This window comes from Phacochoerus africanus, chromosome 2 (genome assembly GCF_016906955.1).
Source record: "Phacochoerus africanus isolate WHEZ1 chromosome 2, ROS_Pafr_v1, whole genome shotgun sequence".
Lineage (NCBI taxonomy): Eukaryota > Metazoa > Chordata > Mammalia > Artiodactyla > Suidae > Phacochoerus > Phacochoerus africanus.
The window spans coordinates 110751369-110771507 of record NC_062545.1 but is presented as its reverse complement, the minus strand read 5'-3'; the positions used below and the strand labels follow the sequence as shown (position 1 = coordinate 110771507).

The 20139-nt window shown below is 47.5% G+C and overlaps 2 protein-coding genes across 7 annotated transcripts in view; one reads left to right on the top strand and one right to left on the bottom strand.

Moving 5' to 3' along the window:
- APH1B (aph-1 homolog B, gamma-secretase subunit) overlaps positions 1-20139 on the top strand; it is a 214118-nt gene that overhangs the window by 63232 nt on the left and 130747 nt on the right. The gene's annotated exons all lie outside the window — the stretch shown is intronic.
- CA12 (carbonic anhydrase 12) overlaps positions 1-20139 on the bottom strand; it is a 59368-nt gene that overhangs the window by 6385 nt on the left and 32844 nt on the right. For both annotated transcript variants that reach the window (XM_047766034.1, XM_047766045.1), the window contains exons 3-8: positions 14541-14720; positions 13480-13622; positions 9585-9680; positions 8677-8740; positions 8290-8447; positions 6937-7063 (exon numbers count right to left, since the gene is read on the bottom strand). In XM_047766034.1, coding sequence (XP_047621990.1) covers positions 6937-7063; positions 8290-8447; positions 8677-8740; positions 9585-9680; positions 13480-13622; positions 14541-14720 — 768 coding nt within the window. The remainder of the gene's footprint in view (positions 1-6936; positions 7064-8289; positions 8448-8676; positions 8741-9584; positions 9681-13479; positions 13623-14540; positions 14721-20139) is intronic.

Below are 20139 nucleotides of genomic sequence, written 5' to 3'. Positions count from 1 at the left end.
TCTTGAGGTCTTCTGAGGCCTCAAGTGCAAACACAAAGTCCAGAGGGAGGAACAAGCACTTCATTTACACAGCTTGTAGTTCCTGCAACAAGTCTAGCATGTTCTAGGTCTATTTGTAGTTCTGTTTATTCAAATAAAAGGGATACAGTTCTTTTCCTTTCAAAGTATTATTTGAAAGCATGGACTGTCTTGGTAGGTGACATATTCCATGATGATTAGATATGCGTATGTATAGGTGGATGTCTTTAGTCATCTTGTCACCAGTCTTATAAAAGAAGCAGGGAGAGTTGTGATTTAGTGGGGAGTTGAGAGTTTAAGTATATAAAATCCAGTTGCAAGTGGTAAAACTTATGCTTAATACAAGTCATAGACTCAAGTAACTGAGATGCTCTCTTTGGATGATGCTTTGGAAGAAAAGCAAGGAAGATGCCCTCCAACCACAGAGCATAACTGTCTTTGGAGGACATATTTTGCTGCAGTTTTCCTTAGCACCATGGAACCCCATAAAGAAATAATTTCTACAAATAAACTTGCCCCAAAGATACCACCAAATGAGATGAGGAGACAGGTTTTCTACGACCGTGATAGGGCCTGAGGGTTTTGCCTTCCAGATTGAAGGCATGCAGGCCCAAAGAGAGAGCTGTGTAGCTCCCAGGGGCCTAAACCCTGGGCCAGTGGGCATGGGCCACTGTGTAGCACTGGTGGCTCGTGCTCTCAACTGCCTTTGTGAGGGGGAAGGGTGGGGGCTGGCTGTGCTGCAGGAGTGATGGGCAGGGTGGGGCAGACTGGGGCTCTTAGCCCTGTCAAGCTAGAAGACAGAAGGCCTGACAGCCTCCCTCAGAGACTTCCTCCCAGACCTTCAACATTTGGCAGCTAGGTTCCTTCCCATTTTTAAGTTTCCCTCAACAAATAGACTGATTGCAATGCTGCTGGCAAATTGATAACAAAGCCAAATAAGACTTAATAAAACAAAAATTTGGCAGCCAGTGTCAGGCTTCTGTTCAGATCATTCTGCACAGAAGACACTGGTGTGGGGGATCGGGCGGGGAGGGGCCAGGGTGGCTCCATTCTTTTGCATTTGAAAGGAGAACCAAGCACATAAAGTAAGACTCCGTTGTCCCTGCTTTAAGGGACTTGTGGTTTATGGATAATAGAGGCATATGTTTTTCCTTCTTCATTACCCTGTGGTGCGCTAAGAACTGTAAGTTTGGCTGCACTGAAGCAGGAGACTAAGTCACCTTCAGAGGAATAGGAAAGACTTCGGTTTAGCATTGGGTCTGAAAGAACTTTCCAGGTGGAGGAGGTGAGGGGCACCTCGGACCAAAGGATCCAGGTGTGCAAAAGTCAGTATTGTACACCTGTTGAAAGCACCTGCTGTGTTACAGGAGGCCCCACAGACAGGATGGGAGCCGGAGGAGAGGCGCTGGGAGGCTCAGCTGTTGCTGAGCCAGCCCGTGGTCCCAGCTTTCTGCCTGCCCCTTTTCCCGCTGGCTTTCCGCAGCATGGGCTGTTCTGAGCCAGAGGCTCGTTGTTGGAGTCAGAGAACATCCCCTTGGGGTTTCCTCTTCCCCACAGTGTCTAAGGCGGGCTGTGCCGAGGGTAGAGGGTGTTGCACTGCATTAGATGTGACTAGGACATCACTTGTTGCCACATGCGATGATGGCTCCTAACTATTCAGCCTCTGTATCCAGGGGGAGTTCGAGGTGGGAACTCCTCTGGTCTTTCATTTGGATGCTTTGGAAGAATGGATGTACCCTTCCACCTCATAGAGTTTATTTATAAATAGAACCTTTTGGAAACACAAGGTCAATAACCACGAAACATGCATTCTAGTCTCAAAAACTTAATTAGCCATCTTAGCTTCATAAGATTTTTCTCTCTCTCTTTTGTAAAGGTTTCACAAAACTATCCAGGCTGCTCAGGGCCAAGCAGATTCTAATCATGTTACTCCACAGCCCTGCCGAGGATGAAAGCCCTACCCCTCTACTGCCCAGCACTCTTGTCTAAGTGTCCATCAGCTGGCTCTGGGCTCCAGGCGTGTGACATGCACTTGCTCGGAGTAAGCCCACTACAAACATGATTATAGAAACTTTTTGGCTTCCCCTTGTCCTTCGAGTTTTTCTTGCCCTGACATGCTGAAAATAGAAATTTAGTTTTGTGTTTTTAGTTTTTGTTTTTGGTCATGTCCAAAGCATGTGGAAGATCCTGGACCAGAAATCAAAGCTGTACCTCAGCAGCAGTCACCCAAGCTGCTGCAGTGATAACACCAGATCCTTAACCCACTGTACCACAAGGAAACTCCTTGAAAATAGAACTTGATAACATTAGTATTTAGGTTTGATGGGCTTTATTACCCATCACCATTTGGGTCTAGGTCTTTGCTCTCTGGCTGGGAAGAGGGCAACTGTAAGGAACCAAGAGTTGGTCCCCCAGACTGTGTAAATCTGCCTTTCTGCTCTCTCCTTCCTCATGTCAGGGATCTGACTCCTATGAGATCTGAGCTGGTCCCAGGATGTGTCCCTCCTCTCCAGGGATCCACTTGGAGGACAAGGAGTCTTGTTTCCCCCCTTCAGCTCAAGACTTCCCTTTGGGCCACTTGGAGAGTCAGTTTTTAAGAACTGAAAAACGTGCCCAGTATGACTTCCACCTCTCCACAAAGAGTGGGCTTTTTTTTTTTTTTTTTGGTCTTTCTGCCATTTCTTGGGCTGCTCTCGTGGCATATGGAGGTTCCCAGGCTAGGGGTCGAATCAGAGCCATAGCCACTGGCCTACGCCAGAGCCACAGCAACAGCAATGCAGGATCCGAGCCGTGTCTGGGACCTACACCACAGCTCACGGCAACGCCGGATCCTTAACCCACTGAGCAAGACCAGGGATCAAACCCGCAACCTCATCGTTCTCAGTCAGATTCGTTAACCACTGAGCCACGATGGGAACTCCAAGAGTGGGCCTTTTAATGAGAGCAAAAGTCATACCCAAGGGAAGGGGCAGAATGGTGAAGGGATTCTGAAGGAAATTTCTATGTCAGAAGCTTCGGGAACCCTGTGAAGGGATTTGTGTACTTTTGTGAAGAGGGATAGTTCTCACTTGTTTGCTTCTCTTAGCCTTGGATCTGCCCAAGTGTATAAGAAGAATATATTCTCCGATTCTAAAGGATGGTAGGAAATAGGGTTTCTCTTGGGTTTGGTCGTTCTCCCTCCAACCTTGTTGTTTCAGGGGTAACCATCACTAGACCTATATCATGCTGTAATAGAATAAAGGCTAGGGGCTTATGATACAAACCCCTAGAATCCTGTAGTATGAGTGGAAAAAAGTTCTGGGTCTAAGAAAGTTGTTGGGCAATCACTGGGGCAGTGGTTCTTCATCAGGGGCAACTTTGTCCTTCCTCCTCCAGAGACATGTGACCATGTCTGGGGACATTTTGGCGGTCACATGTGAGGGATGCTGCTGGCATCTAGTGGGGAGAGACCAAGGATGTTGTTAAACATCCTACACTGCACAGGACAGGCCCCACAACAAGAACTATCCCGCTCCAAATATCAGTATTGACCTGGTAATGCCAAGGCTGAGATGCCCTACCCTAGGGCCATCCTAGACTCTATACCTCTTAAGGACAGAAACCAAGTTCTGTGTTCCTTTTCGAGCACAGCTGAGGAAAAAGTAGGATCCAGTTCAGTGATTCAGTCCCAATTGTTCCAATTTGGTTCAACCTCAGATCCTCCTCTCAAAGGCCACCTGCTTTCTCTCCTAAAGGATTTCCTTAATGTTACTTTTCTCCTGATGGGAAACTCTAGAGTTCTCATTTTCCAACCCGTGGTTCCTGTTAACTTCCAAAGAATACCCTGAGTAAACCAGCCTCCAATTACAGACATGCCTCTGTGGAAGGCAGTGCAAACAACTGAGTCCAAATTGCTCAAGGTTCACGCTGACAAGCAAGCTTGTTGCAGTTTGCGACTCACTCCATGTTGGTGTGAATGCAGGCGCCCCTGGGAGAATGACGTTTGGGGCTTCATTCCTTTGGGGCTGCCTCATCCCTGCTCCTTGGGAAAAATAGCCCTATTTGCTGACTGAGTCCTTGGGAAATGAGAAGGAGAAGAGAATTCTGGCCAAGTTTCTATAATCAACCTCCAAATGCACAAGTTTGCCTGGGACTGCCACAGAGTCTTGCTCCAGGTGGAGAGTCCAGCCCAGCCTCTGGAAGCAGCAGCTCCAGGTGAGCCGTGCAGAAGGGGCAGTGGCAAAGCTGCATTTGGGCTGTGACCTCCAGATCCTAAGCTGGAGCCTTCTTAGGGGGGCTCTGCTTAGAGGCCCCCTCAAGCTCCCCAAACCAGACTGGGAGGGTCTACAGAAGCGCTCTGCTACCAGCCTGACCACACTGCCCATCTACAAGCACCAGCTTAGACCTGAGCCAGTCTAAGAAGATGGCTAGTTATCTCCAAGGCCACAGTCCATCATATACATGAGGGTTACTTATGGATGACAAGTTCCCGCACGGTTTCTTCTGATCCTCTGTAACTGCCCTCACACACTGTCCCTGCAACGTAAAGTCAGGATGGGCAGTTGTTAGTGTCCACTTAGAATCCGAACATGTTAGCACCGAAAGGCAGTTAGCTTGCCCGGTCCAACCCGTCATTGTGTGGTTGAGGGAACCAAGGCCAAAGAAGGGACATGGCTTTCCCACATCATAGAGCCAGGAGGAAACAAAGTGAGGCCTTGAACCTGGGTCTCCTGACTGTGGGGGAGTAGCTGACACTCTGTACCTTGTGACTTGTGGAGAGTTTGCCCAGAGAACAGAGCCGATGCTTATCTTTGAATCATAAGCAAAATTCAACCTGGTTTATGTGCCCTAATCTCCAGGCAGAGTTGGGTTTTTTTGTTTGTTTATTTAAAATTTTTTTTTCTTTTTAGGGCTGCACTCATGGCATATAGAAATTCCCAGGCTAGGGGTCGAATCGGAGCTGCAGCTGTCAGCCTACACCATAGCCACAGCAACGCCATATCTGAGCCGTGTCTGCGACCTACACCACGGCTCATGGCAGTGCTGGATCCTTAACCCCACTGAGCAAGGCCAGGGAATGAACCCGAATGCTCGTAGATACTAGTCGGGTTTGTTACCACTGAGCCAGGATGGGAGCTCCTGTTTGTTTAAATAGAAGAGTTGAAGAATTTCCATCTAACTCTTAACTATTACATACTTCATTTGGAAGGACAAGAAAAGAGAACAAATGCTATATCCAGGACAGATCACAAGAGGATAATTCTGTGCCTTTGATGAATTTCCTAGAAAAGAAGTTGCTAGTCATCAGCATATATACCCTCAATTTTTAGGAAGGGCCGTTGTGTATAGATTCAGTTTTCAGAGCAAGAAACTGGTGAAAAGAGGGAAATTACCTTAACTGGTGGTATCTGGAGAGGAGAACACAAAAGAGAAATTCTTGGGCAGTTCTTGATTAAGTAACTGCCAGAGACGGACATAATTCTGACCACAGGTATGGCTCAGTTCAGAAGGGCGTGTTTCTAAAGCTTTCAGGCAAGCTTCATCTGTTCCACTACACCTGGCAGGTGACAGTTACAATCTCACACAGTAGGAGAGGAACAGCAGCAGGACAAGGCGCCCCAGGTGGGTACAGGAGAGCTGGTTCCCTGACAAGTGGGTTAATGGGGCCATCTTAAAATCTGAACCCCTGGCCCAGGTGGGTCACAAGTGATGTCAGATAAAGTGGAATTTCCACAGACCGATCCTGCTCCTGACCACTTAGGGGTCCCGAGTTGGGAGCAGCTCAAGAATCTACAGTGAGAAAGTAAACTTGGAGATTTGAAGAGTGTGGGCCCCAAGGATGCACCCTTACCCCTTTCCCCAGGCCTGTAGCTGCCCTGAAGTAGGTATGGAGTAAGTCAAGATGTTAATAGTCCCTCTGGGGAGTTACAGTCCACATTTAAAAGCAAGAGCTGGAGTTCCCGTCGTGGCGCAGTGGTTAACGAATCCGACTAGGAACCATGAGGTTGCGGGTTCAGTCCCTGCCCTTGCTCAGTGGGTTAACGATCCGGCGTTGCCGTGAGCTGTGGTGTAGGTTGCAGACGCGGCTCGGATCCTGCGTTGCTGTGGCTCTGGCATAGGCTGGTGGCTACAGCTCCAATTCGACCCCTAGCCTGGGAACCTCCATATGCCGCGGGAGCGGCCCAAGAAATAGCAAAAAGACAAATAAATAAATACATACATACATACATACATACATACATACATAGCAAGAGCTGAGCTTCCATAGCTCAGGAAGAACACAAACTATTAAGTTTCATTCACTCTAGATCCCAGCTGCCTGTGCAAGCTTCAAGGACATGAGACAAAGGGCAGTTCTGAAGGTGCCTTCTTATCTAGTGGGCCCTGCTCCATTAAACCACGAGCTGCTTGTGGCTTGGACGTGGGTTATGCGCACTTTCTAAAACCTTACAAAAGAGCATCCTTGAGCCTTGGTGGAGCTTCTGGTGACATGAATCAGCTGGCAAGGCCAAAGATGGGCCTTGAGGCCAAGAGAGCCTGGAGGAAGGTTAGAAGTTTAATCTCGTGAAAAGAGTCCTATCGTGTGTCTTAGGAGAAGGGGTAGTTTCCAGAGCAGAGAGGCCCCCAGCACCACCATCTGTGGGGACTCTCAAACCTGATGAGGGCTCTGGTCCTTGTGCCTGGGGGCCTTGGCTCATGCTTCCCTACAAAGGCTCAGGGAAGTCAAGGTCAGTGAATTTTGGTTGCAGAGTAGAGACCTCAGTAACCCCATGCCCACCCCCGCACAGTAGTTCCTCAGGTACCCAGTTCCCTTGGCAGCCAGAGTGCTCTTAACCCACCTCCCAAGGGCATCAGTAAGAAAGCATGAAGGCAGGGCACCTGACTTCATGCAAAACAAACACCTTAGCACCACAGTCCCCACACACTGCATCTCCTTACCTTGTCTGAAGGAGACATACACCAGCCTCTCGTCAAACTTTTGGACCTGCCGGAAGTTGTTGACCATCTCTCTGGGGGACGGGTCGTCCATGTGTGTGTAGTACAGGACTGTCTCCAAAGCCAGCAGCTGCCGGGAAGAGCAGAAATGCCCCCCACGGGCAGAGTGACACAGAGTCCCCTTGCCTGACCTTGAGGGGAAGGAGGGCCGGAAACTCACTCCAGGCCTGGCAGCAGAGCCCTGAGAAAGCAGTGGGAAAGCCAGCAACCCTACAACCCCTACATGTCTGAGTGACAGGGCATGTGTGAGCCCCAGGCTGTCTTCCCACCTCCCAAGCTGCTGGGCGGGTTTGTGCTGTCAGCTCCTGACCTCAATGGAGCCACATGTGGAGCCCAGCTCTAAATCCAGATGGCCTATGGCTTATTCTGATGGTCCCATCCAAAGGAACAAAAAGAGGGAAGCAGGAGTGTCACAGGTCCTGTGACTACTAGGTTCACAGCATTTTCATACACCCACATAGATTATATAACTGTTTCAAGGTAGTTTGTGGGTTAAGATGTCACTGCCTCCCTGCACAGTTTATCTCTTGATTCATCAGGTCTTTATTCCTGTCCGCCTACTTGCTGCCATTTATCGAGGTTACTCAGATCACTAGTTTATGATAAAAAGAAGCAACAGTGGTGAGGGCTGTGCTGGGCTCATGAAGCAGGTGGGAGCCATGAGCTAGTATGCAGTGCCCCCCCAGTCCTGGACAGCCGTGCTTCCTCCTGGTGAGTTTCAGCTGCAGAGTAGAGGCAGGGACAATGACCTTAAACTCAGCTCTACCCTTGCATCTTAGCTCTGACACTAAAGCAGCCCGTAAGTTTTCCTCACCTCTCTAACCCTCACTTTCATCACCTAAAAAGCGAGAGGGTTAGAGATGATTGCCAAGGACTCTGTTCCCCAGTTTTGCACTAGAGTGTGAGCTTCTGGACAGCAGAGACCCTCATTCCCCAGCTTTGTTAAAGGATCTAACCTGGTCCTGTCTTTATCCTGCCCCTGTAAAGTATTCAGGCCCTTTCCTGCCTGGGATGTGAACACTGTCCACTGAGGGACATATTAGGAAATGCAGCTTAACAACTCTCTTTAAAGATCTGTGGTGACAGATCCATTTTCCCCACTTGACTTGTTAGCTCCACTTTCAAAGCTCAGCCTGTAATTTCCCGCAGTGCACTTCCAGGCTCCTGTGATATTTGGAGAGCTTTTGAATAGCTGCCAGTGAAACTCTTGAATGAGGAAATCAAGCTGTTGATTATGATAAGGGTCCAAGGTATATATACCACGTGGTCTCTGACAAGGAAGAACAGGACAGTTACCTGCTCCTGCGAAATTTGCACAGGGTTCCGGAACACCGTCCAGAGCACAGTGGGGTGGCAAGGAGGTGTGGTCAGGGACCCCCTGTAGCGGTAGTACTCTTCAGGCCTCTCTGGCAGCAGCTCTTCAATGCTGAAACCCGGGATGTGCACTTTTTGGTCTGGAGAGACATGTTGGGGGGGGTGTGTGATATTGCCTTGCTCCCCATGGCAGAGGTGCCATTGAGCACAGAACTGAGCCTAGGAATGTGAACTAGCCCCATTCTGAGCCATCTGACCCAAGAACCTTGGCACAGACAGTACTCGCCCCCTGCGTGCATTTTCAGATCCTACAAAGTGGAATACACTCTTCTCCAACAGAGGGTGAACAAGCATCTCAGGACGCCTCACCTTTGTACTTTACATCTGGGAGGTGACTGAAGATCTTGTCATATGATGGATTGAAGGAGCCCATCTGCAACAGAGATGGGACAGTTTGAAGGGGGATGGAATTCCATAGGCTGGCTTGACAGTCGTGAGTGGGAGGACCCTGCTGGGGATATGTAGTTACCACTTCCGAGATCCTCCCCAAAGGATGCACTTTACCTGCACAATTAGGATGGATTACTAGGCTGTTAGGGGGTTGGTGTACTGGTCCTGCCCTCTGGAATCTCAGGCTGACCTATTTTCAGATCAAGGCACTGGGGCTTGAGTGTTCCAGGGCAGGAGGTATAGCTGGTGCTCTCAGTGCTTATCTAGCTATGAGCTTGAAGGCCCCACTAGCATGATCTCTGGCCAGAACATAAGGGAGCTGGAGTTCATGCAAGCCAAGTCAGGCAAATGAGCATGTTGAGAAACAACGTACATGCTGTCTCGCTAGGGGAAAAATGCAAGCAAATAAGGAGACCTTCCTAGTTTCTGGGATTAAGTAAAGAACTTATTCCAGGGTCCATATACAGGATGGAGCTGGGATACTGGGAATTGTATCAGGGGTTCAGGTATTCGATGGGGCAGCAGTGAAGGATCACCCCACCCTTCCACCACACAGTTCCTGTCCAACTGGGCAATTCCACACTTTATTCAATAGGGCTGGGGACTAGGACATGCCCGTTTCTGCTGTCTAGCCACAGAAAGTGCTGCCTCCAGGCCAAGAGAGAAGGGACCTTATGGGGGACTAACCTCTGCTCTAGAGATAAGACACAGCCGAAATGGGAGTGAGCCACACACATCCAACAGAGCAGTTCACGTGAAACCAAATGCCCAGTCTGATGTCATCCCAGCTTCAGATTTCACATGAAACCCCTCTTGACGTCTCTTACCTCTATGAGAACAGCTAGGACAGCGAGGCCTTCTGGCTTGTCACTGGCGATGCTGGCATTGGGGTACAGGTCCGAGTTAAAATAGACAATATGCAGCTGCAGTGAGAGAGAGATGAGCTGCTATTCATAGCAACTCATGGAAACTTTCACTTCTGCAGGACGATGGAATCCAATGGGGAGGACAGACACCCCCCACCCCCACCCCGACCCCCAGCTAGATTAGGCCTCTCAGACCCTCGCCTCATGGCCTCTCTGGTTTTCCTTTTTCTCTCAGTCTTCTAGACTGCAGACTCCACCAGGGCAGCCTCCCCATCCTATCCACTCATTGTATCCTGGTGTCTGATATGGTGCTGGAAAAATACCAGGCGTGCATTGGATAATGAATGAATGGATCAACAAATGGGTTCTTATACTAACCAAGAAAAAGCCTAGATACTTTGGAGCATTTCCCCTACTTATTCTGGAGCCTTAGGCAAAATGTGGTCCCATGTGGCTTACCCAACCTTAGCCTGGCCACTCTGCATTCAACCTGGGGGCTGGGGCAGTAAACCCCCAACCTTAACTTTTTTCTTTTATTTTTTTATTTATTTGTTTTATTTTTATTTTTATTTCTTTATTTATATATTTTTTTTCTACTGCACAGCATGGTGACCCAGTTACACATATATGTATACATTCTTTTTTCTCACATTATGTGTTCCATCATAATTGAGTAGACAGGGTTCCCAGTGCTACACAGCAGGATCCCATTGCTAATCCATCCCGAAGGCAACATTCTGCATCTATTTACCCCAAGCTCCCAGTCCCTCCCCTTACTCCTGGCAACCACAAGTCTATTCTCCAAGTCCATGATTTTCTTTCCTGTGGAAAGTTTCCTCTGTGCCATATATTAGATTCCAGATATAAGTGATATCATACGGTATTGTCTTTCTCTTTCTGACTTCACTCAGAATGAGAGTCTCTAGTTCCATCCATGTTGCTGCAAATGGCATTATTTTGTTCTTTTTATGGCCAAGTAGTATCCCATTGTGTATATATACCACATCTTCCTGATCCAATCATCTATCAGTGGACATTTGAGTTGATTCCTTGTCTTGGCTATTGTGAATAGCACTGCAATGAACATGCAGGTGCACGTGTCTTTTTTAAGTAGTTTTGTCTGGATATATATCCAAGAGTGGGATTGCTGGGTCATATGGTAGTTCTATGTATAATTTTCTAAGGTACCTCCACACTGTTCTCCATAGTGGTTGTACCAGCTTACACTCCCACCAACAGTGCAAGAGGGTTCTCTTTTCTCCACACCCCCTCCAGCATTTGTTATTTGTACCCCAACTGTAACTTAATCATAACTGTACCCAGAGCAGGACATGCATTTATCCCTTAGATGGAGGCAATCACAGGATGGTTTTTATAAAGCTTTTATCAGCTGATTTTAAGATACCATGAAACAAAATTGTTACTCCATGAATGTAGACTTTACGTTTTGAAATTACCATTTTAAACTCCTTTAAAAAAAAAAAGCACAAATTACTTATTATTAAAGCAAGGAAAAGAGTTTTTGAGGAATTTTGGGTTTAAAGAGTTAGGTCAGCTCTGATGAGTGGTGATACTAATGAGGGAGACCATGCATGTGTGGGGGCAGAGGGTATATGGGAAATCTGTATCTTCCTCTCAGTTTTACTGAGAACCTAAAATGCTCTTTAAAAAAGTTTTCAAAAAATTACCTAAAAATTTTTACGTAAGCATGAAGACATTGTTACGAGAAACTGGCAATGTTTAATCAGGTTTTTAATTATAAAGGTAGTGTCGCCTGTCCTCCAAAAAACCTACATTAGTAGATGATCTATATGTATAGAATCACATGTATTTTTGCAGATTCTTTGCCTCTTGAGACTATGACACAATGAAATTTTATCTCTCTTTTTTTTTCCTTGTTAATCGCTTTTTTCATCTTACGTGGTTATAAGTAGAACTCAAATACATTTTAATGAATATGTGTTAATTACATGTTCTCCTCTTTTCAAGTGGCCCTTTCTAATTAAAAAAAATTATATCAAATTACTTTTTCTTTTAAATGGTCCTCTATTAGGCTTCTACTTCATCACCTTTCCCCTCAAAGGCCTTAGCCTGTCCCTTGCCCCACACCGTCTTGACCTGGCATGCCTTTGGGAAATGGCACAGAACGCTGTGTGGGTAAAGCCCTGAACATCCTAGATTCTGATTTCTTTTTACAGCTGACCTTTGAGCTTGTGTTCTGTTTTAGTACTTTACTCAGTGTTCAGATGAAATTAAAAGGAGGTGAAGACTAATACAAACTGGAGGGAATTCCCTGCTGAGAAGATTAAGAGAGTCTTATATAGACTAATCCACAACTGCTACACTTTGAAGGACCCTCCATTGGAAATCTGCCATTTTAGGGTCACTTTGATGTTCTCTCTCTCTCTCTCTTTTTTTTTTTTTGTCTTTTTTGGGCCACACCCGTGGTACATGGAGGTTCCCAGGCCAGGGGTCAAATTGGAGCTATAGCTGCTGGCCTACGGCACAGCCGCCACAGTGTGGGATCTGAGCCCCATCCGTGACCTATACCACAGCTCATGGCAATGCTGGATCTTTAACCCACTGAGCAAGGCCAGGGGTCAAACCTGCATCCTCATGGATGCTAGTCAGATTCGTTTCTGCTGAGCCACGATGGGAACTCCATGTTTTTTCTCTTTTATTGGCATTTATGGTCCATCTTCACCAAGCTCCTGGTCTGATGATGTGGCTTCCTAGCAGAAAGTACAATAACTAGAAATATCTTTAAATGCCCAAACCCTCTCAGCCTGCACCCTAACTCCTTTATTCCCCATGGGAAAATAAAGGCCTCTTCATTGCAGTGAGGGTAGAGAAGTTACAGTCCTGGAGGCTCAGAGAGGGACCTCGTCAGAAATATGTCCACCTCCAGTAGTGCCATCCTGTTGGGCCAGAATTACCATCCCTCCCCTACACCTATAACTCGACCTCTGATTAGCCTGAGATGTTAAGCAGTTCAGTATTTAAGAACAGAGGAGAATGGTCATGTCATTGTTTGCCATGAGCTTCCCTGGTTGATCAGTAGTATTTATCTCCTTGAATTTATTGCCCTGTAAACATTCAGAACCATACGCCCAAGTTCAGTCCCATGGGAGCTCTGACATAGAGCAACCCAACCTCCACCCCACATTGAACACTTGTTGTTCAGGAACAAAGATCTGCTCTTCTTCCTGTTTCTTTGGTATTTGGGAAGCCCCTCCGGGCAACATAACACAACACTGTGCTCATGTCCCAGGCTATCCTCAGTGAGTCTCTGATCGCCGTGATGCCCTGCGCATTATAATGCCAGTCACCCCTTGATTTGTGGCCAAGTAGAGGAGTGACTCTGGATTTGGGTCTCCAAGCTCCAAGCATGACCCATGCACAGAGAAAGAGGGGATGGGAAATGCAAACAGCATGGAGTGTGAAGAAAGATTGAGGAGTTGGCGGAGCAATTAGCCCAGTATGATTCAGCAGTGAGATGGGTCAGCCAGATCCTAATCTGTGCAAACAGAGGGGGATGTCTAGAAAAGGGGCGTGTGTGTCCCACTGTGCCACCCTGGGCGCACTGCTTTCTGAGCAGCATCACTCAGTAAAAGATACAGAGACAAACTCAGCAAGTTCAGGAAAGGAAGGGAACCAGGGCATCACAGATGAGCTGCAATGTGGCTGGAGTGGCTCTGCCTCCCCGTGCCACTGGCAGGGCTGGGCTGGTGTGTAAAGAGCATGAAGGCACCCTCTTCCCCAATGCTCTGATCTTATCTGCACACTAGCTAAGTGAAAAGACGCCAGACCACCCACCATTGGAAAATACCTGGCAGCCCAGAGGCACCCCACTCACCTCAGCGGCAAAGTGCTTCCCACCGATAGTGTGCTCGGAGCCGTGGGGTTCATTCTGGTCCCCCCAGTGAAGGTGCAGCTGCGAGGCATTGTAGCGGTGCCCCAGGCCCTGGATGTGCATGTCCTCGAGCAGTTTCAGCTTCACTGCAGGGGGTGGAGGGGCGGTCTTCAGAGCCCTGGCCAGCTGAGCGCTGCCTGAGAGCAGTCAGGTAGGCATCAGCTGCCCAGGGTTGAGACGGGGCAGGTGAATGCAGTGAGGTGGGGACCAGAGAGACACAGCCTTCATGTCAGAAACCTGGGCTTTTTGCCCCAGAATGTCCCCCTTTCACTAAAACCAACTCCAAAGGCACCAGCACCTTCCTGGTTCCCCTTGGAGAGAGATGGCAAGAACCAATACTAGACCAATGGATGGAGGTTTATGTATCCATGGATGAAGATAGAACCTGTAATGAAGAATCTGCCAGGCTGCAGAATTACATAACAACAACAGCAATAATAATTGCTATTTATGAACCATCTACTCTTTTCTGGATCTCAACATACATAATCTCCAGTCTTCATGGTACCAATCAATATGCCCATTTTCCAGATGAAACCTCAAGGGGATTAAAGTTCTTATCCAGAATCTCATGACTCACAAGTAATCAAGCCAGGGTTCAAATTCAGATGGGTCTGCCTCCAAGGCCTGGGCAAGCCTCTCAGTGAACTGCGTTCCCCTTTAAGTCATTCATGATATCCCAGGATTCACTCCCACGCCATAGCCAATGGACCAAGGCACTTGGGCCTGTCTCCTCTCCATCCCAAGAGATGTGCTGCTTCTGAGAGGTGCTGCCCCAGTATAACCGGCTGAATTCCGGGATGTGTGGTGCTTCCTGGAGGCAGCGGTCCACACATACTTCAAGGGCTTCCCTCTGCCCCACCTCCTGGGTGCCTCAAAAGAGCCCTGCTCTACCACCACCTTGCCCCAACCCCAACCCCACCGCACCCCGCCCCACACAGAAAAGGCCAGGAAGCTGAGGGAAGCTTAGGTACCCCTGCAGGTCTCAGAAGTCTCTCCCTCACCTGAATGGCCGTTGTTGGTCAGGACAAACTGCTGGTTGGCAGTCTCATTGTAGCCTTGGAAGGCAAGGGGTACAAGGCTGGCGTTGTACTGGAGGATGTCACCATGCAGGTCTATTGGGGACTGTAGCAGGCCCCCACATGATGGGTAGCTCTTGGACCAGCTCTTCTCCCCATTGGGACCTGGAGGGAGAGATTCAAGTCCCTGACTTAGTTTGCCACTCAAGTTTTTTCCTCACCTTCTAATTCTGTGTGTAGTACAATTATTCCTTTGCTATTATTTTCTTAATTCCCGGAGGTTTATTCTTGAAGGCCCAGAGATCTCAGTCTATAAAATCAAGTCCATGTTGGAGTTCCCGTCATGGCTCAGTGGAAATGAATCTGACTAGGATCCATGAGGACGCAGGTTTGATCCCTGGCCTGGTTAAGGATCCGGCATTGCCGTGAGCTGTGGTGTAGGTCGAAGATGTGGCTCGGATCCGGCATTGCTGTGGCTGTGGTGTAGGCTGGTGGCTATAGCTCCAATTCGACCCCTAGCCTGGGAACATACATGTGCCCTGGTTGCAGCCCTAAAAAGACAATTAATCAATCAATCAGGTCATGCAAATGCGCCTCCAGATCATTTGCTTTGAAATGATGTGGGGAGAGAGGGACCAGAGTGGTCCCATGGTAGGGACTCTGTTTTATTTTGTATATCATTCTTATTTTGATCCAATCCTGTCTACTCCATGTAAAGACCTCATGACTCTCAGCAATTTTGGACCTGTTAGTGAACATCTGCTCTAAGCAGGAATTGCTCTGGGTCTCAGGTCTGCCAGGTTGACCACACCCAAGCTTGCATCCTAGTGGGGAAAATTTTTTTCAATTTTTTGTTTTTTAGAGGCTAAGGAAACTTTTTAAAATTTCATTCAAGTTCAGTTTCAAACCTATGGCTCTTTTTCTTTTGGTACTATTTTATTTTATTTTACATTTTATTTTTAGGGCCTCACCCATGGCATATGGAGGTTCTCAGGCTAGGGGTCCAATCAGAGCTATAGCCACTAGCCTACTCCACAGCCACAGATCCAAGCCGTGTCTGCAACCTACACCACAGCTCACCGCAACACCGGGTCCCCAACTTGCTGAGTGAGGCCAGGGATCGAACCTGGGTCCGCATGGATACTACTCAGATTCATTTCTACTGAGCCACGATGGAAACTCCCGTCTTTCGGTACTTTGTTACTGATGTATAGTTGCTATATGTATAGAAGTTGAAAGTGTACAACATAGTGATGCACACTTTTTAAAGGTTATCCTCCATTTATAGTTACTATAAAAGATAGGCTATATTCTGATGTTGTACAGTACATCTTTGTAGCTTATTTTATACCTGATAGTTTGTATCTCTTCCTCTCCTATCCCTATCTTACCCCTTTCTGCTTCCCTCTCGTAATGGGGAAGAATTTAATGAATCCACTGGGATGTCCCACACTGGAAAAATTGGTGTCTGACTAGATGACGGCTCCGGGTTGATGAGGCTGGTGGTTTACAGATATGATCTTCCTGGTAGGAAACTCTGAGGACATTGACTCTGTTTTTGTTTTTCATTTTTTCATTTTTATTATTTATTTTTTTAATTTATTATTATTATTCAATGAATTTATCACATCTGTAGTTGTATAATGATCATCACAATCCAATTTCACAGGATTTCCATCCCACAACCCAAGCACATCGACTCTGAATACGCACATCTGGGATCAGTATAGACCCCAACCTGACAGGGATGCTTGAAAACATCAAGTGATTATAGCTCCATGCAGTGTTTATGCTGGGAAATAAGTATGACAATATGACAAATTAATTATTACAATATAATTGACAAACTGACAGTGAGGAGGAACAGACTTAAAAAAAAAATCTAGGGCTCAGGCTTCTTGCTAACTACCAGGTAAGAGTCCTTTCTCTGGAAATGAAAACAAACAATTGAATCCCATGTTCAGATAAACTTTCTTACTCTCACAGGGAAAAGACTTTCAAGAATGTAAAGCTATGTTTAAAAGATTATCTCCTGTGGTAATTAATTGGATTTTCAAGCTGAGGTTTCTCCAGAAAAGCAAATCATAGGCCTGTCATGGCTCCTTAGAGTAGAACCATGGGGCCCCGTGGGCTTTCCAGGAGTTTTTGTAGCCAGGGTTTGCCCCCTGGAGTTCATTCATCAGTATTTCAGCACAAGGAAAGGCAATAACCGGAGCAGAGGAGAAGGGGCACCACTTCTTCCGGGCACCCTTCCACAGGCCACAGTACCTTTTCACAGGAGTAAGTGTGTGTGTGTGTGTGTGTGTGTGTGCATCACCCCACAGAATCCCCATCCCCTACACCCTGTTCTCTAACTGGGGGACCTCACCCAAGACTAGGGAGAGTCAGAAGCAAAACTTGGTGCCCACCATCCTTTTAAAATGCTTCAAGGCATTGGTCCTAGGTCTGGACACACACCCTGAAGAACCCTCTCATTCCCCAGGCTGTCAGCCTCCGGGTGTACCTTTCTAGATATGGTGGAGCTTGAAGGGATTTCAGATTCTGCAGTCCACCCTCCCACTGGACACCAGTTTTCTCTGCTCTCACATGTCAGAATTCCCCTGAACTATGTCATCTTTATTTCCACGGCCTCAAAGCCTCGGACTCCAGGCAACTAACTCAGCTACACCAAGATGCTGCCTGGGGGAGAGGGAGGCTAGAGGACACCAAGGCAGTCACTCCAGGGGCAAACTGGAGCAGGGCAGTTACTCAGCTCTGGGCAGAACTGAATTCCTTAGAGACAGCAGGGAGTAGAGGTGAAGCAACCAAGAGGTATCATGTAAACCCTGAGGGTCAGGAAGAGACGCAGCTACCAGGTGGCAAGCCTTCCAGACTGAGGCTGCAGCCTTTCCTCTGCTTGCAGCACCATCTGGGCCCACAGCCAAGGTGGCAGAAGCTGCCAGACAAGCATGAATGGAAAAACTCAGGAAGCAAAGAGACAGAGCAATGAGATTTCCCCCTTGCACACACAGCTAAAGGGAACTGAGTAAGAAGAACTGTCTTTCCCCAGAGCAGGGGTTCCCATGAAGGTGTCATGAAGAGGGGACTGGGACATCCCATTTTCATCTCTGTGAAGCCAGGGTGTGAGTAGGGTCGCACGCATAACAGGCATTTAAGTAGACATTTTCCCCAAAGAGCGAAAGCCCACAAAGAACAGAGAGCTTGGGAAGAGGTTATCAGGAGGAATTTTTCTTCTGCCCGAAATACTCTTTCTTGGAAGGTGGCCAGATTAGGTATTTGGGAGCAAGAAAGACTCAGTGGTGGCAAAACCTTTTTAGGAAAGAGAAGCAGCTGTATTGGACCCAAAGAGTCCAGAGAACCGGATTCCGGCACCCGCCGTTGCACCCCCACCTCCATGAGTGACCTCACGTGGGTCACATTCCCTGCCTGAGTCCCCTTGGCCCCTGGCACATACGGGAGGGTTGGACACTCTGTTCTGGAAGAAACTCCCTTTTGGCCCTCAAGCTCTACACTTTATTGAGATTAACTAGCACTAAGCACCGTCACCTCGGTATCAGGCGAGTCAGAACGAGTTGGAAGGAACTGCTCAGGCCAAGGTAGCTCCTGGGCAGTGACAGGTGCCCAGTGGGGAGAACCAGCTATGGGAACAAAGCAGGCGCCCCTGCTCCCCCACCAGGGCTGGCAGGAGAGCCCAGGGCATCAGGAACCCGCCACAGGGCTTGGCTGCCAACCACAGGGAGCACTCGTCCCAAGTGCTGGTCACAGCCCCTTAGGGCAGCAGGGTTTAGAAAGCCTTTTCTAGTCCTCTTCCTTCTCCTCCTCCTCATGATGATGATGGTGATGATAGTTTTGGTCCTTACAGTTCTACAGCTCTATGGGGTCAGCAAGGCAAGAATTGCCCCATTTAGTAGACAAAAAATTGAGATCAGTGCTTTGTCCAAAGGCAGATTTTGGCTTAATAACAGTTACCTTGCCTGAGTCACAGGACTTCCATGCCCTGTATTTACTGTTTATTTACCCAGGAGGTTTTGTGCACACCCGTAACTTCCGTCTCCCATGATCTCTTTGAGGACAAGGATTATGCCTCATTCATCCCTGCCTCCCAATGCTGCCTGGTGCAGAGCAGGCCCTCACAGGTTTGCTGAGCTGGATTCTCCTGCCGGTGTGTGCTTGTTCTCTCCAGGGAAGTGAGCACCTACTTTAATCCCCTTCGGCTCTCTATTCCCCCACATCATTTTTTTTCCTATCAACAAAAAAAGAAAAATGAGGTCACTTGCTCAAGTTCAGCATTTACTCTCCTGGCTTTTTGGTATACCTGCATGAGATTTTGTTCTGTCTGGGACCATTCACTGAGACAGAAATCTGGTTGCTGGTCTGTAGCCTGGGAGACCATCTGCCAGGTATGGGGCTTCACTGCAGTTCCCAGGACCCTCTGCCAGTATGTGATGGTGGTGTCCCCTTTCTGCACAGCTGGAGACATTGTCAGAACAGCCTCCTGTCTCTGTGGCTTGTGAGTGAAAAAGAGAGGTACCCCGTGGGTGGGTACCAGGACACTGAGTCCCAGGGGTTGGCAGCACGCTCCTCCTTTCTGCCCCCCAGCTTCCATGTGGGCAACGTGAGACTTGTTGCTGCTCTAACACTGCCTTTTTGCTGGCAGCTACAGCCCAGGATGCAATTTTTCAACCCACTCTCAGCTTTCACACATGCCAAGAGCTCTGCTGTCAGAAAACCTCTCCTGGGACTGACTTTTCCAAAAGAATCATGTGTTTCCAGCTAAGGTCAAAATGTGACTTTTTTTTCCTGGATTGTGACTTTGCCTCTTCTGTGGATTGGATTCCTCCCATGATCATGATAAAGGAGATCATGTGTATCTCCCAGTGTGTTTTTCCAACTAAAACCAAAGCCATTATTTATTTCCAGTTCATGCCTCTTTCTGTTTTGGGCCAAACAGAAGTGGACCAAATTTCTGTTTTGAATTGTAACAAGAGATTAACACGGCACAGCTTGAAATGCCTCTCATGCTTTCCAACTGGGCATTATTGAGGCCCAGGGTACAAGGCTTGCATTACTCACAGGCCAGGATTTTGTCAAAGAAAACGTCAAACACATGCCACCATAGAGAGAAGAGCCAAAGGAGCCCCACATCCCCCAGCTTTGACAAGTGGCAATCCACAGCCAGCCCAGCCTCATGTCTTCCCCTGTCCCTGGGTCACTTTGAAACAAATCCAAATGTATTTCACCTATACATGTTTTAGTATGTCTCTAAAACATAAGTGCTCTTAAAAAAAAAAACAAAAACCCACAGTATCACTGCCACACTTAAAAAGTTAATAATCCCTTAATATTATCCAATTCAGTCAGAATTCAAAATTTTGCTTTAAAAATAACCACAGTATCATCTTCACATCTCAAAACTGTTAACAATGGTTTCTTAGCGTCATCGAATATCCAGTGCATGTTCAGGTTTCCCCAGTTGTCGCATAAATTTTTTTGTTTTTTTCCCTATTTTAAAAATTGAAGTATAGTTGATTAGCTGATTTACACTGTTTCAGGTTTATAGCAAATCAATTCATTATATCTCTAT